The following is a 15,232-nucleotide window of genomic DNA, read 5'->3' on the forward strand; positions in this document are numbered from 1 at the left end:
GTGCATGCCCGGCCGGGGCTTCGTTCACTGCAGGTGGGAGAAGCAACCCCCGCAGTGACAAGAGAGCCGGATATGGGAGTCCTGTTCGAGATTGGCGGGGGTCTCAATGGTGAAGATAACTAGCTGATCGGTAGGGGCCTCACCATTGAGACCCCCGCAGTGACAAGAGAGCGGAATATGGGAGTCCCATTCTCGAGATCGACGGGGGTCTCAATGGTGAGGCCCCTACCGATCAGCTAGTTATCTTCACCATTGAGACCCCCATCGATCTCGAGAACGGGACTCCCATATCCGGCTCTCCTGTCACTGCGGGGGTCTCAATGGTGAGGCCCCTACTGATCAGCAAGTTATCCTCTATCCTTTGGTCAAGGCATAACTTGATATTCTGGTACAACCAGCAGATAACTAATACAGACAAAGCAAGTTCTTACATGTAACAGAAATAGCTGCAGGATGATGTAAATCACTTTCTATGTGGAGGACAGCAGCGTCTCAAGGGTTCTGTACAGAAAATAACCTGGAGCGTCTACATGTGGTACCGTACTGTATCATAGAGGGGCGCTACTAGAGAGCAGATCAGGTGTTTTACCAGTGAACTCTCCGTACTGACTGGCTGGCTTCTTCAGTAGCGTGCATGTGCCGCAAATCCAGACTGCTAGCGACATTGTATGTTGGATCTGGTTAAAACCGAAAGAGCCCGGGAAAGATCATTGTACGTTGAAGAAGTTGTATCCTGAGGCTGTTGTAACTTGAGTGATCGCTGTAGAGAAGTTATCCGATAATCGCTCGAATAATCCCTGAAATGAGTGATTTAGAGAGTCTGTCGGCCCGTGAACATACAGTCAGCGACAGGGCTCTGAATGAGAAGTCACTCAGTTGTCGCTAGTCATTCCGTTTCAGTGAGTTGCTGAGTGGCTTATCGCTCAATGTGAACAGGAGTCACTCAATATACGTGCGACTGCCTGTTTACAATGGATGTAAGCAGCCAGGCCAGAATGATCCCCAGCCATGCCAACTCCATTCACTTGAACCAATTGGTACAGCTGTTGGGTGCTTATGTGCCTGCCAGTCATACATTGTAAAGGTACCTTTAAATGGGACTAATATTGTTCCTGTGCTTTCACACAGGAACGAAAGTTGTTCAGTAAATGGAGGTGGAACGGGCTGGAGATCTCTTCCGGCCACCCGCCTCCATTCAGTGCAAACAGGCAGTTATTCATAAGTGTACAACTGCCTGTTCACACGGGCCAATTGCTTTTTTGTCTTTAGACGAGATGAAAGCCAAGAGTGTCTACATGTTACAACTAGCGCTCAAATTCGCTGTTTCTATCGCCCTGTTTAATGGTAATTTAAGGTAGAAGAGACAAAAGGAATAGAGGATGGGGTCTGTTCTGAACTGCCACATAATAAATGTGGGGTTAATATTCGAAAAGTGAGTCTGGAAACCATAGAATACACGACTGCTGTTATGGCGTGTGGCATTAGTACAGGATTTGGGCTGTAACAAACAGCTGACCCTCTGTTCCAATCCTGACTGCCAAGTGGCATATTACACCGCAATACAAAAGTATTGCAATATATTAAATGAGCAATCAGAAGATTGCATGGTCTAGCCCTCTAGGGGGCTAAAAAATGCCGGTAAAGAGGGTGGCATCAGACTACATAGCTAGCCAGCTATTATATGGGGAAGGTCCAGACTACACAGCCAGGGTGTTATCATGGCAGATCTACATAGTAAGAGTTTTCACAAACCTGTTTAAGTGTGAGGGATTTTGCCTTCTCTTTGGATGTTCCAATCTCCCACACGCAGATCACTGTACTAGTTCCTGCAGTGATAACCATTTTGGGGTTCGGGCAAATGGCACAGAGAATCTGCCCCCATTCAGATAAGCATTCATAGACAACAACGGCCTGCAAAACAAGACATATACTTTGTAGCAATGCAGATTGCAGAGTCTTTACATGCGCAGATAAGGAGGTCAGAGTTCCACACCTTGTCAGACTCGTATGTTCCCAGTCTGCAGCTGAGGTCTGCGTAGCCCCATGCAAAAGTCTTGTTCCAGGTGGGCGGGATGAGAACCTTGTTCTGTTCCACGGCCAGAATCCCCTTATCTGTGCAGACTATCTGCCCGATGGGCTCTTTCAGTTCTTGGAAAAAGGACAGGTTTTTATGAAAATATAGTGAAAATTAATATAACATACAGCAGAGGGCGATACAATACAGGCAGAAGTATAAGATACACGGTGCGTTTAGACGGGACGATCATAAACCCCCCTCTCCCCCAAAAAACTCTAGATCCTTCACATTTGAACAATAATTGCTCAGTGTAAACACAGCCAACGATTGAACGATGAATGATAATTCATTCGCTTACCATTCCCTTCATGCAAGCATGAAAACCATCGTTGGCTCCTTCAATAATCGTTGGGTTTAAATACGGATCCATCAGTTGGTTGCTCGCCAAATCGTTCATTCACTGTATACTTGAATGAGAATGATGTATCTGCCTATATAGACTGGCTGCACAGCCCCTCAGTGGGGTCTCACACGCACGGATTCCAATTGTGAAATTCGCGATCGCCGTCCACGCAGAGGATCCGCAGCAAAAAAGCAGGCATTGAAAGGCATGAACTTTCGATTTTTCCTTCACACTTGCGGATACGAATTGCGTGTTCCCACGAGCGGAGGAGAAAGCGCAGCATGCTCTATTTTACCGCAGACTCGGTGAGGACGACCTCCATTGAAGTCAATAAAGGCAACCAAGCCGCAGGCCATCCGCAATTAACATGTGGGAAATACAAACCATAAAAAAAAGCTGTACTGCGCTAACGAGCCGCCACGGTCATCCGCAATACATAGAAATCAGGTACGCAGGGTGACCGGCTAGGCTCACAGCCAGAATCCGCTATGGACCTCCCATATACGGAATCCGACCCGTCGTGTGAGCGTGGCCTAAAGGTTCATTTACACTCAAAGGTAATCATTCAAAAGATAGTTTTGAGCAATCGTTTTGCATAAACTGCTAATGGACACTAATGTCCATTAGCAGGTTATCACCTTCATTTGCATGTGAATGAGCCCCCAGAGCTGTATGCAGAGAACAACAGGTGGTCTGCTTTCTGCATTCAGCTCCTTTGCTCTGCTATGGGCTGCCATGGGCTTTCAGCTGAGTACAATGCAATCAGTGCTCCCATACAGCACCATGGACAGCAAACACAGCATGAGGTCTGTGTCATCTTCCCTCCGGTTGAACGATGGATTTTATGCTTACCTAAAAATCATCGTTCAGCCGAAGAGTGAAAGATCGGAGCAGTCGATGGCTTTTGAGCGATAGGGAGTAAATAGGGAATAAATATTTGATCGCTGGGTGCCAGGCTGCCGATACCCCAGCGACCCAGAGATTTGCTGGAGTATGCAGAGATGATGACAAAATAACATGTTAAATATAGGCTTTCGTCCACTGTAGTGACATCACAATACTGTCGGCTAGAGATGAGTGAGCATACTCGCTAAGGGCAATTACTCAAGCGAGCATTGTCCTTAGCGAGTACCTGCCCGCTCGAGAGAAAAGGTTTGGGTGCCGGCGGGGGGCAACGGAGGGGAGATCTCTCTCTTCCTCTCTCCCCCCGCTCCCCCCTGCTCACTCCTGCAACTCACCTCTCACCTGCAGCAGCACCTGAATCTTTTCTTCCGAGCGGGCAGGTACTCGCTAAGGACAAGCATCGCTTGAGTAATTGCCCTTAGCGAGTATGCTCGCTCATCTCTACTGTCGGCACATGTAAGTTTTGCACGATTGTAGGGATGACCCAACAGTGGTTGTATCTATGTAAAAGTTGTGCATTAATGTTTGCGTTTATAGGCTAAGCTAGTGTCTGATGATGTCACTATATGGTATTTAAAGGGTACTCCACAGTGAACATATCCCAATAATTTGTGTACTTATGGCCCGTGCCCTAACTTTTCAGTCTACATGTCCCTAGTATTCCGCGCACACCATTCTCAATCCAGTAATGCCAATACCTTTGACCGGTGTTAAGGATGGCCTCAGATTGTCTAAGTGGTGGAAAAATATCTTGTCACAAGCAGATCCCAAGGGCATGGATATTGACGACATGTCTCCGTTTAGGCGGCTTCTAACACGTTTTGGTGGATGCGGTTTTTTAAATAACTAAATAAAAAGACAAAAAGTAAGAAAAGTTTACATTTTACCAAAAATTACGTTAAAAGTTTACATTTAGAGATTAAAAGAGGTGACGTTATTTGTTAAGCACCAGGCGCTGGCTGGCAAGTTCTAGCCTGGGGTGCAAGCACACAGCGTTGGCCCATAAGTAGTGCCCACCCTTAGGGTATGTTCACACGGTGGGATAGGATTCAGCTTCTAAAGCCGTGCAGCAATTCATGACTAAGCTGTCACTGCTTCACATGGAGCCACAAAAGAAGTGTGGCGTAAATTCAGCATATGGTTTTTGCCTACTGACAGGAATAAAAACACATGCGAACCCACAAAGAAACCCACAGCAGAATAACTGGCCACACGCAGCCAAACCATTGTACGGCCACTGGCCACCGCAAGTGTGCATGGTCTGTCTGTGTGCGGCCAGCCACTTAGTGTTCTTCCATCTTTAACTTGTTTATTCAACATAAATACAGTACCAGAATCAAACTCAGTACAAAACTACAGCACCAGAACCAGGCTCATAATATAGCTACACCCCTAGAACTAAGCTCATGGCATACAGTACCAGATCCAGGCTCATAATATAGCTACACCCCTAGAACTAAGCTCATGGCATACAGTACCAGAACCAGGCTCATAACATAAATACAGCACCAGAATCATACTCCGTACAAAAATATGGCACTAGAACCATGCTCATACCATAAATACAGTACCAGAACCATGCTCATACCATAAATACAGCACAGAGAACCAAGCTTTGTACATAAATACAAAATCCCAAACTATATTTCTCCTCTAATGATAGCTATTACAATGCAGTTACCGCCAGTGATCACAGGTGATATTGTCTCCGTTTGGAGTGGCCCGTATTTGGTTTCCTTCTCTCTGGGTCCAATAAGATTTCTTACAGTCAGCACTCACTTCTGCATACTCTCCTAGTCTTCCTGCCGCAAACCCTAATGGACTTCTCAGTGCCCCCTATAGTAACAATGTACTGCTATGGTCCCATTATTATTAGTGCTTCTGCTTTTGTCTCACTACGTAATAAGACCATCTCTGTGCCCCCAGTCAGTAATAGGACTCCAGTAAGAAATGGTGCTCTGGCTGTGGCTCCACTTAGTAATGGAGTGTCAACTGTGGCCCCACAAAGTAACAGTAAGTCCACTGTGACCCCACATATGTAATAGGTACTCTTCGTGGCACCAATTAGTTATAGGACTCCTGTTAAAGACCCATTTATTAATAAAACATACACTGTGACCTATATTAGTAACAGAGCCACTGCTATTGCTGCAATTAGTTATAGTACAGTGGTGGCAAACCTGCGGCATGCAGAGCCCTTCCCTGCTGCTGTGCATGCTGGCGGCTGCTCACCACGGCTGTGAATACCAGCAGGGGTACCGTGGCTTCCCTGCCAGTATTCACTCAGTAGCACGGCTAGTGGCGCTGATCCCGGCACATACTGTGACGTCAGTGTGCACCCGGGATCCTCCTCCCCCCTCTGCTGACGTTTCCTCCATGGTTCCGTGACAGCAGGCGGAGGAGGTTTCCGGCAGCACACACTGATGTCACAGTGTGCACCTGGGATCAGTGTCAGCAGCAGCGCCGAGCAGAGGCGCTTCGATGAGGAGGGGGAAGTATATGGGTCTTAGGAGGGTGCTGTTACTACTGGGGCTGATATAGGGGATATTATTAGTAATAGTGTCCCCTATATTGGCACCAGTAGTAAGAGCATTACAATCAGGGCTGCTGTGGGATCACCACCATTACTACTGGGGCCGCTGTGGGATCGCCATCATTACTACCGGGGCCGCTGTGGGATCGTCACCATTACTACTGGGGCTGCTGTGGGATCGTTACCATTACTAACGGGGCCACTGTGGTATGTCACTATTGCCGCTGGGGCCGCTGTGGGGGTTACCATTAACACTGGAGTAGGTTTACACGTGGCAGAAATGCTGCAGAATGTCTTCAACAGTAATTTCTGTGGCAAATTCTGCATCCAAAAAGCAGTAAAAATCTGCACAGTGTCTATTTTGAAGCGGCCCTGTCCTTTTTAGAATGACGGGGTAAAATCATACATTGTGATAAGCTCCGCCCCCTGGCGTGTTGGCACTTTGTAATAAATAAGTGGGTTTTGGGTTGCAGTTTGAGCACTTGGTTTCTAAAAAGGTTTACCAACACTGTTATAGTACCTCTGCTGTGACTGCCCAATTAGTAATAAGGCTCTCTCTCACACACACACACACACACACACACACACACACACACACACTTTGTTGCTCTAGCAGCACCTCCTCTGGGTTATTAGTAATAGTTAGGCCCTCTGTTCTATAATTAATATGGTTGACCTCTGTGTGGCGCTCCTGTTAAGCATGTTTGCTGAGATTTACATGGATTACACAAATTACATTGAAGCATTAACAAGAGCGTCAGAACTCATATACTTTAGAATGAAGCAGTAATAAGGGATGCTAAACATACATATATAGTAGACAGAAGACTGGCGAGAACACTGCTGCCACCAACCAACCAAAAACACAAAGTGAGCTAAAATAGCAGATCTGCACTATAACGACCAGCCGGCAGACAAACTGGTGCTTTTCTGCAAATCGCTAACATGCGTCTGTTCTACCTGTAAGAACACGAATACTGGTGGATACAATATAATGCCTTACATGCTTTCTTGCCTATATATCATGGCTTCTTTACCTGTTTGGGTATCTGCCCAAAATTATTAATAAAGCCTATGGTAGCAGTCTCCTTCAGAGGGTCATTAATGTTGTAGATGTCCACTTGTCCTTCATAGAAGAGGTGATGAAAAACATTGACAGCATCAACAGCAGGCGGACCCTGTTGCTTGTAGCCAAAGATCAGGTCTATCCATTCGTGAAGGTGCGCACTGACGTAGTCACATTCTAGAGCCTGGGGGGAAGGGGGAGGGGGGGGGGGGGGAGAGTAATGGCCTTCATTGTGAAATCTGTCATACATAGTAAGCTACAAATGGTACACGTATGAAAAGGAGAATATCTGTATAAGGCCCAATGTCCACGGGTGGGTCTGATTTGCGGAATCTGTAAATCAAGCTGCCCATAGGGGCGTCCAGAAATCAAATCCGCATTTTCTCGCTCGTGTCATTGGGGTACACAGCAAAGACCGTGGGATATAGCTTCTGCCACTAGGAGGCGACACTAAGCACAAAAAGTTAGCTCCGCCCTCTGGCTATATCCCTCCTGCCGACAGCAGGCTAATCAGTTTTTAGCTTAGTGTCTCGAAGGAGGACGGTCGTGCCCGTTAGGGCTAGTTTTAAGGGCCAGGGTTAGACGGAGAGGCAGGACGCTCCCCATCAAACCCGAACGGAGAGGAGGGCGAACAACCTCGGGTTTGTCCAGGTTGCTTCTTGCCCGGCCCGCCTCAGAAGAAAAGGTGGCCCATCCGGATCATATATATCTGCATGTAGCCCGCCAGCGAGAGCCCCCCATGTTTGGTGCAGAGGTCCGCATCCCCTTCCCATGGGCAGGCGATGTTACAGGGGTAGGCTGCTGGAACTGGGGAGCCGCTATTTCCACCAGCAAGGACGCAAGAGGTGAGTATGCGCTGGCGACCTTCCCTTCCCCCCTCCCTTGGCTCTCCCCGTATGTCGCGGCATGGCGTAGGGTAAGCGCTAGTGTGCCCATATTATAGTGCAGCGGCTGGCAGGTTAATCTCTCCCTCTGCTCCCTTTGAGCTAGCAGGCAGCGCGGGGGGCTGTTTCTGGGTGATGGCTTACCTGGTGGTGTTCTGGTGCTGGTATCAGGGCACGAGCATGCTGAGTTGGTATGGCTACACGCGGTGGTGTCCCGGCGAGGCACCTTAGTAGCACAGCGCATTGACATAGTGCCGCCCGGGCTTTGGCTCCTGGCAATTGGGGGCACTCCTGCAGCATATGGGGCACAATAGGGGGCCTCTGTGCAGCCCTGGGCGCGGCAGCAACACTCTGGACTGATGGGGGGCGTGGCTACGACTTGACCACGCCCTAGCACGCATGGGGGCGTGGCTTCGCGGGGCGCAGCGTAGGGGGCGTGGCTTAGCTGCGTAGGGGGCGTGGCTTCGCGACGCCGCACGTAGGGGGCGTGGCCTCTTTGGGATGCACGGTGCCCCTCTCCGGCCCCTCCCTTCCTCCCTCCCTCTCAAGGATTGTGAGGAGGGATGATGTGGTGAAGCAGCATATTGGGAGACAGCGCGCCAAAGATTGAGACCGCCCTGCGCCTCCACTCCTTGCTGCTGTGCTTGCTCAGGCTGGTGTGCAGTACAAGTCAAAGTTCCAGGAGGCCTCTTCAGCATCTGCAGGCTCTCGACTCAGCGGCTCCCCGGACCTCGACAAGGACCCAGGGTAAGCTGCCTGGCGGCGATCTTCCCCCTCTTGCTGCTCATCCCTCCTGCCGGCGGTTGGCATAGAGGAGGATAGTTTGCAGCTTTTTGCCAGGTCAAAATCCCAGCACCATGTCCGACCTCAGAGTTCTGAAGGCTGGACCAGGGACAGCAAGAGCAACGCGCTTGGCTTGCTCACGCCGTACCCTAGAGTTCGCATGCGGACAGGCTGAGCTATTTTGTAGAGACTGCTCCCCAGCGAAACAAGTGACAGTGCAAAGCACCCCTCCCCCGTTCAGCCCCCATTTATGGCCGAGCTGGAGTGGGCCCGCTCCTTGTCCCTTGCAGGGTCGATCCTCACTCGGGCGTCTGGTGCGATTTTGGAGAAGTTGGCACAGGACGCTTCCGGTTCATGTGAGAGAAACAGAGATGGCTCGCAGCGCGGCCGTCGGCGAAGACGGGACAGGCCCCCGGACTCACGGCGGTCCTCCCGGTCTCCATCCTCCTCGCCGTTTTGCGCTCCTCGGGTACGAGGTCGCGTCGATCATCGACAGAGAAGGTCTGTTCGGACGAGGATTGGTTTGACTCCTCCTCAGACTTTGTCATGGAGGAGGATCAGGTCCTTAGATTTTCGGCGATGGTGGAGAGCTTAGGGGATACGTTTCAGCTCACTGAGCAAGAGCCACAGGCGTCTGGGATCCTTTTCTTTTAGGCAGCCCAGACACTTCCTGAAGACCTTTCCTGCCCATGAGGCCTTTGACAGGGTCCTATCTAAGGAGTGGAAGGCACCGGGATAAGCGTTCCTTCCAAGTTTGGTTACTTGGACGGGAAATACCTCTTCTCGCAAAAGTTAGGAGAAGTAGTCGATCCCACCGCTAGTTGATTCGCCTATCTCTCGCCTGGCTAAGCCTATTATGCTGCCTACGGCGGAGTCCTCCTATCTCACGGATTTCAAGGATCGAAAGGTCGAGGCGTTGGCGAAGACCGTTTTCGAGGCGGTTAGGTCGGCTCTTAAGCCTGTGTTTGCCTCTTCCCGGGTCAGTAAGGCTATTACTGACTGGGCAAAACGGTTACGAGGGGGAGTCCTTGAAGGGGCTTCTCCCGGGAATTTGCCAGGCACAGCACAGCAGATGCAGCCAAACAGGTGGCTCGGGCCTCTGCAGCATCAATGGCAACTTGCCGGAGCCTATGGTTAAAATCGTGGGATGCAGATGCTTCTTCAAAGGGGTCGTTAATCAATATGCCCTTTGGAGGATCTCGCCTTTTTGGCGCCGAGCTAGTCGGGCTCATCTCAGAGGGTCAACGGGCATTCTAAGCTGAATGTTCTTGCTCTCGTCAGATGGCGGCCCCCAGCCAGCATGTCCGCCTGGGAGGCCCAGGTCCCGTTGACTTCTACGGGTAAAAGGAGCTCGCTTTTGCCGCAGCAGAGACTTTTGCCCCTGTCGCCGAACGAGTTCTCGCAGGATGGAGAGGAAAGGTCCGCAGGAGCGGGTATAAAGGAAGAGGACTTCCTTTAAACCAAGGTCTCTTGGCGTGGGCCTCAGCCTACGAAGAGTTCCAAAAGCCCTCCGCATGAGGGACTGCCCCCACCTGTTTCCGGATAGGGTGGGGGGTCGGCTTCTCTAGGTCAGCCAGGTCTGGTCGACTCATGTCTCAGATACCTGGGTGCAGGAGGTCGTGTCCAGGGGCTATGCAATAGAGTTCCTGATGCAACCACACGTCCGCCCCCTTTTTTTCGGCCCAGAACCCCGAGGGACCCAGGGAAAGCAGCAGCTATCCTCAAGGCGGTCCACACTCTCTATTTTGCAGGGGGTGGTGCAAGCTCTCCCCGAGCATCACTGTGCGGGGTTCTACACTAATCCTTTGGTGGTCCCCGAAAAGGGTGGCTGTCTGTCCGATTGTGGCTCTAAAGAAATTGATCAAGTTGGTGGCGGTTCGTCATTTCCGCATGGAATCTGTACGACCGGTCATCGCATCCTTGGAGGCAGGGGAGTTCCTTTCCTCGATAGATATCCAGGATGCATATTTACAAATCCCCATTCATCAGGCGCACCAGCGCTTCCTCCGATTCGGGCACTGGATCGGATGGTTTCCAGTTCACAGCGTTGCTTTTCGGGCTGGCAACAGCTCCCAGGGTGTTTACAAGAGTCTTAACCGCAGTAATGGCATTCGTGCATTCCAGGGGGGTCGTTGCCATGCCATATCTGGACGACATCCTGGTAAAGCCCCGACCCAGCGGGACAACCTGGAGAGCCTGCAGATTGCCTTGGACACTCTTCCAGGTTTGGCTGGCTGATTTATTACAAGAGGCATCTCTTGTGCCAGCACAATGCATGGTGTACCTGGGGAGGTGCTTCGACACGATTCTGGGTCGAGTGGCTCACCCGGAGGCAAAACACCAGCTGCTGCAGAAGCAAGTACTGTCCCTTCTATGACGGCAACTGGTGGCGATCCGCCATGCAATGAAGGTCTTGGGCCTAATGGTCTCGTTTTCTGAGGCGGTTTCATTTGCCCAGTTTGGGTTGGCATGATCCCTCGATCGGAAGATAAGCATTCCACCTGGGGTTCAGCAGTCACTCCAGTGATGGTTGGACTGGCCACGCATTCAGCAGGGCAGGTCGTTCCTGCGCCTGCAATGGCAGGTGCTGGCTACAGACGCCAGCATGTCAGGCTGAGGGTGCGCGCTGGGGGATCCGGTGGCACAAGGAACCTGGTCCAGGCAGGAATCCGGCCTCTATATAAATGTATTGGAGCTGCAAGCAGTAGTCCGGACCTTGCAGTTCTTTGCACATCGGCTGGAGGGAATGCCAGTGCGACCGCGGTGGCTTACATAAGCCATCAGGGCGGGACCTGCAGCAAAGGAGTCACTGGATCCGATGGCATCCCGCTTCAGACAGAAGCTTCCAGCCTAGCTGGCCAGGTCAAGGGATCCCAGAGCACTAGCAGCAGATGCGCTAATGGCTCCCCGGACGGGTTGTCATTACCCCTAGGTCTTCCCGCAAGCTCCTCATTTCCCGGCTGCTCTGGAGAAACAGGAAGGAGGGCTACCTGTGATTCTCTTAGTCCCAGATTGACCGCAAGAAACATGGTATGCGGAACTCGTGGACCTGGTAGCAGTCGTGCCCTGGTGGTACCCCTGTGAAAAGATCTGCTCTCTCAGGGTCCCCTCTACCACCAGAATTTGGCTACGCGGCATTGGACGGCGTGGTGGTGGAGGCCACGGTACTGAGGGCACGGGTTTCTCAGACCCAGTTATTCCAACAATGATTAGGGCTAGAAAGCCGTCGTCATTGAAAGTATTTCACCGGGTAATTCCAAAGAACAAACACTAGAATATGGTGTGCTGTATTGTCAGCTTGCTCACTTCACTACCACTGACGAGGGCTCTGTGCAGCCAATACGTGTCTGGTTAGAGATGGGTACACCTGGCAATTTTAAATATGACTAAATAGAGAGGATTACAAATTTTGCTCTGCAGGCAAGCGTGGATTACACTTTTTCCTGCATGGAATTTTTTACCATATCACCGGGTGTGGAAAACATCCCTTCGCTGGTGCGAGCAGAGGGGGGCACACCCGAGGCATTTCTCGTTGGCTCGCCTCCTTGTCTTTTCTCCAGGACGGGTTGGACTTGGGCCTGAGCCTCAGCTCCCTTAAGGGATAGGTTCCGGCCTTTTCGGTCTCCGATGCCACCCTGGGACCTAAAACGGGTTCTGGATGCCATACAGGCTCATCCGTTTGAACCATTAGTGGAGATATCGCGGCGGCTGATGTCCTGGGAGGTTGCCTTCCTGGTGGCGGTTACCTCTTCGCGCAGGGTGTCGGAGATTGAGGCTCTGTCGGCAAAACCACCTTTTACGGTTTTTCACCAGGATGGGGTGGTGCTGTGACCGGTGCGGTCTTTTCTCCCAAAGGTGGTGTCAACCTTCCACATTAATGAAGACCTTGTACTACCATCGTGTCCAGAGACTGTTCACCCTAGGGGACGGGCTCTGCATACCGTAGACCTAGTCCACGCCTGAGGACGTATTTGGACCAGACCGCGTCCTTCCGGCGCTCGGGTTCCCTGTTTGTGATACCGGATGGTCCGAGACGTGGTCTTGCAGCATCAAAAGTGACAGTTGCTCGCTGGTTTCGTTCGGCAGTGGTGGAGGCCTACCGGGTTAGAGGTTAGACACCGCAGTTTCCGGTGACGGCACACTCCGCCAGGGCACTGGGGGCTTCATGGGCGGTAAATCACGGGGCCTCAGTGTCACAAGTGTGTAGGGCGGCTTCCTGGGTATCCCTGCACGCCTTTTTCTAAATTTTATCAGATGCATACGTTTGCATCAGCCGACGCTTGCTAGGTCAAAAGGGTTTTACAGACGGCTGTAAACTGACTGCATGCGTTTATGATTTTTGTACCCACCCTCGGGGACGGCTGTGGGACGTCCCACGGTCTTTGCTGTGTACCCCAATGACACGAGCGAGAAAAGAGGATTTTTTACTCACCGTAAAATCTCTTTCTCGTCTCGTCATTGGGGGACACAGCACCCACCCCTCTTTCTTTATATGACACAGTGGTGGTCCTGGTCGGACTCCGGATTCTGTAAGTCACACATGGTCATGTGTTTTTCATTACAGTTAAATTTTGTTGATGTGTCATATTGCTAACTATTGTTGTCTCTCGGTTCCCGCATGGCTACTCCAACTGCTGGCATGACAAACTGATTAGCCTGCTGTCGGCAGGAGGGATATAGCCAGAGGGCGGAGCTAACTTTTTGTGCTTAGTGTCGCCTCCTAGTGGCAGAAGCTATATCCCACGGTCTTTGCTGTGTCCCCCAATGACGAGACGAGAAAGAGATTTTACGGTGAGTAAAAAATCCTCTTTTTTATTTCAATTGCGGACCTCTTGGTCCGGAAAAAAATAAAATAAATCACAACATGCTTCATTTCAGTGCAGTTCCTGCACAGACGGCTTCCATTGAAGTCAATGTAAGCAGTCTGAATTGTGGATTGGCCGTGGATTCTGGGGAAAAGCAGGAGTTAAAAAAACAAAAACTCTACTGCACATGTTCAGCAGCACGCTGGCCGGCCCTTCCACACACATCAACAGGGAAGGAAATAGAAGAGCCAGATGGGCAAGCAGGGTCCTGGGCCACGAGCAGGGTCTGATTCTGCATACAGAATCCGATCCGCCTGTGTACATGAGGCCCAAGCAGAGTATTATATATATATATATACACGCGTGCACAAAGTCATACATATAGGGCTGCTATAAAACAAAAATCACATTTTCAACATTATTATAGCCATAATGCTTACATGGTGTTTTAGCATTTGTCTTTATGCGTGTCTGACCACGTTACACATGTCCTGTGTGAGCCGTCTCATGAGCCCCATCCACTTGTCCTTCTCTACAAGGGTCTCCCAGAACTTTTCCCTTTCCAAAAACTACTGTTCTGAGGTTTCATCCTAGTGAGCGCTCACGAGATGCCAACTCAACGCTTTGCTTCTAAGCATACTGCATGCCCACCTGTTTAACCCTTAAAGACCAGGGTACTTTGGTTCTAAAGGACCAGACAAATTTTAGGGATTTTACCCATATTTATTTATTTTTTTTCATGCTGTAATATTTTTTTTTATCATCTATGTCCCCCATGACATCATGTAAGACCATTAAAGGGACAAATCACAGTGTCATATTTCCTTCTTTCTATTTCAGACTTTCCCACTGTAGCTGGGGTAACTATAGGAGTCCCAATTACAGGGCAAACCATCCCCCTATAATGACCAGTCACTGGCAAAGCTGATGTGCTAAAACCAGGAGCTTTAATCCGGCACCGTATTTTTACCATCGACCGGCATTAAAGCCCAGGACAAGTGTCCATTTCTTCTCTACTATCCCTTTATTATATTACATATATATTTCATTAGGTTGCTTTTTGGTAAATACTTATGTTATCTCACTACTGATCCTACGGGGGGCTTCATTAAACAGTATAAGGTATCCGTACGTGAGTATAGGTCAGGCTATACAAAAAAACCAAAAACATCCATAGAGTATACAGTAATTCTGGAATCCCATACTCCCTTTACCTCTCTATGCACACGGATGAATTCCCGAGGGTCTCCTTTGGCCCATGGTGGCAGTATTACATCACCGAGCTTTGTTCCATTTTGTTTACAGCCTTGAAAAAGAATATACAAACGATATTAATTAGTTGATTCATTTGATGATTTAAATCAAAAAGATGTGAATTATACAATTGTGGGTGTTACTGATTTGTATCTCTGAAAACAATGTAAAACACCAAACGCTCCTTAGTTAAGGCTGCCGTCACATCTGCATCGGGAATTGCTGTATTCGGGGAGCCGGAAAGGGGAATCCCCCCCCCCTGGCTGAATGGATCCGTTTCATGATGGAACCGAACCACGCAGAACGGACCTCATGGACTATAATGGAGTCCGTTCGGTTTCCGCTCAGGTGCCCGGCATTTTACTGGAAGATAAAGCGTGCATACAGCGCTATTTCTTTTGGCATTTTGAGCAGCCCGGCCGGTCACCCTGCGTAACCTCATTAACCTTCACAGCGGATGACCATGGAGGCAGTAGTTTTATTTGTATTTTCTGTGCCGTCGCTTAGCGATGATGTGGGTAGTTGTAGCCCATAAGCAATGTTAATTGTGTATGGGCAGCAGTTCAGACGCTTCCATTGACATC

The 15,232-nt window shown here is 50.0% G+C and overlaps 1 protein-coding gene across 2 annotated transcripts in view; it reads right to left on the bottom strand.

Moving 5' to 3' along the window:
* Nucleotides 1-15,232, bottom strand: part of WDFY3 (WD repeat and FYVE domain containing 3) — a 279,283-nt gene that overhangs the window by 16,454 nt on the left and 247,597 nt on the right. For both annotated transcript variants that reach the window (XM_066574359.1, XM_066574358.1), the window contains 5 exons: nucleotides 14,609-14,700; nucleotides 6,894-7,106; nucleotides 4,022-4,169; nucleotides 1,994-2,148; nucleotides 1,753-1,911 (listed from right to left, as the gene is read on the bottom strand). In XM_066574359.1, the coding sequence (XP_066430456.1) occupies nucleotides 1,753-1,911; nucleotides 1,994-2,148; nucleotides 4,022-4,169; nucleotides 6,894-7,106; nucleotides 14,609-14,700 (767 nt within the window). The remainder of the gene's footprint in view (nucleotides 1-1,752; nucleotides 1,912-1,993; nucleotides 2,149-4,021; nucleotides 4,170-6,893; nucleotides 7,107-14,608; nucleotides 14,701-15,232) is intronic.

The sequence above is a fragment of the Eleutherodactylus coqui genome, chromosome 7, assembly GCF_035609145.1.
Source record: "Eleutherodactylus coqui strain aEleCoq1 chromosome 7, aEleCoq1.hap1, whole genome shotgun sequence".
In the NCBI taxonomy this organism is placed as follows: domain Eukaryota; kingdom Metazoa; phylum Chordata; class Amphibia; order Anura; family Eleutherodactylidae; genus Eleutherodactylus; species Eleutherodactylus coqui.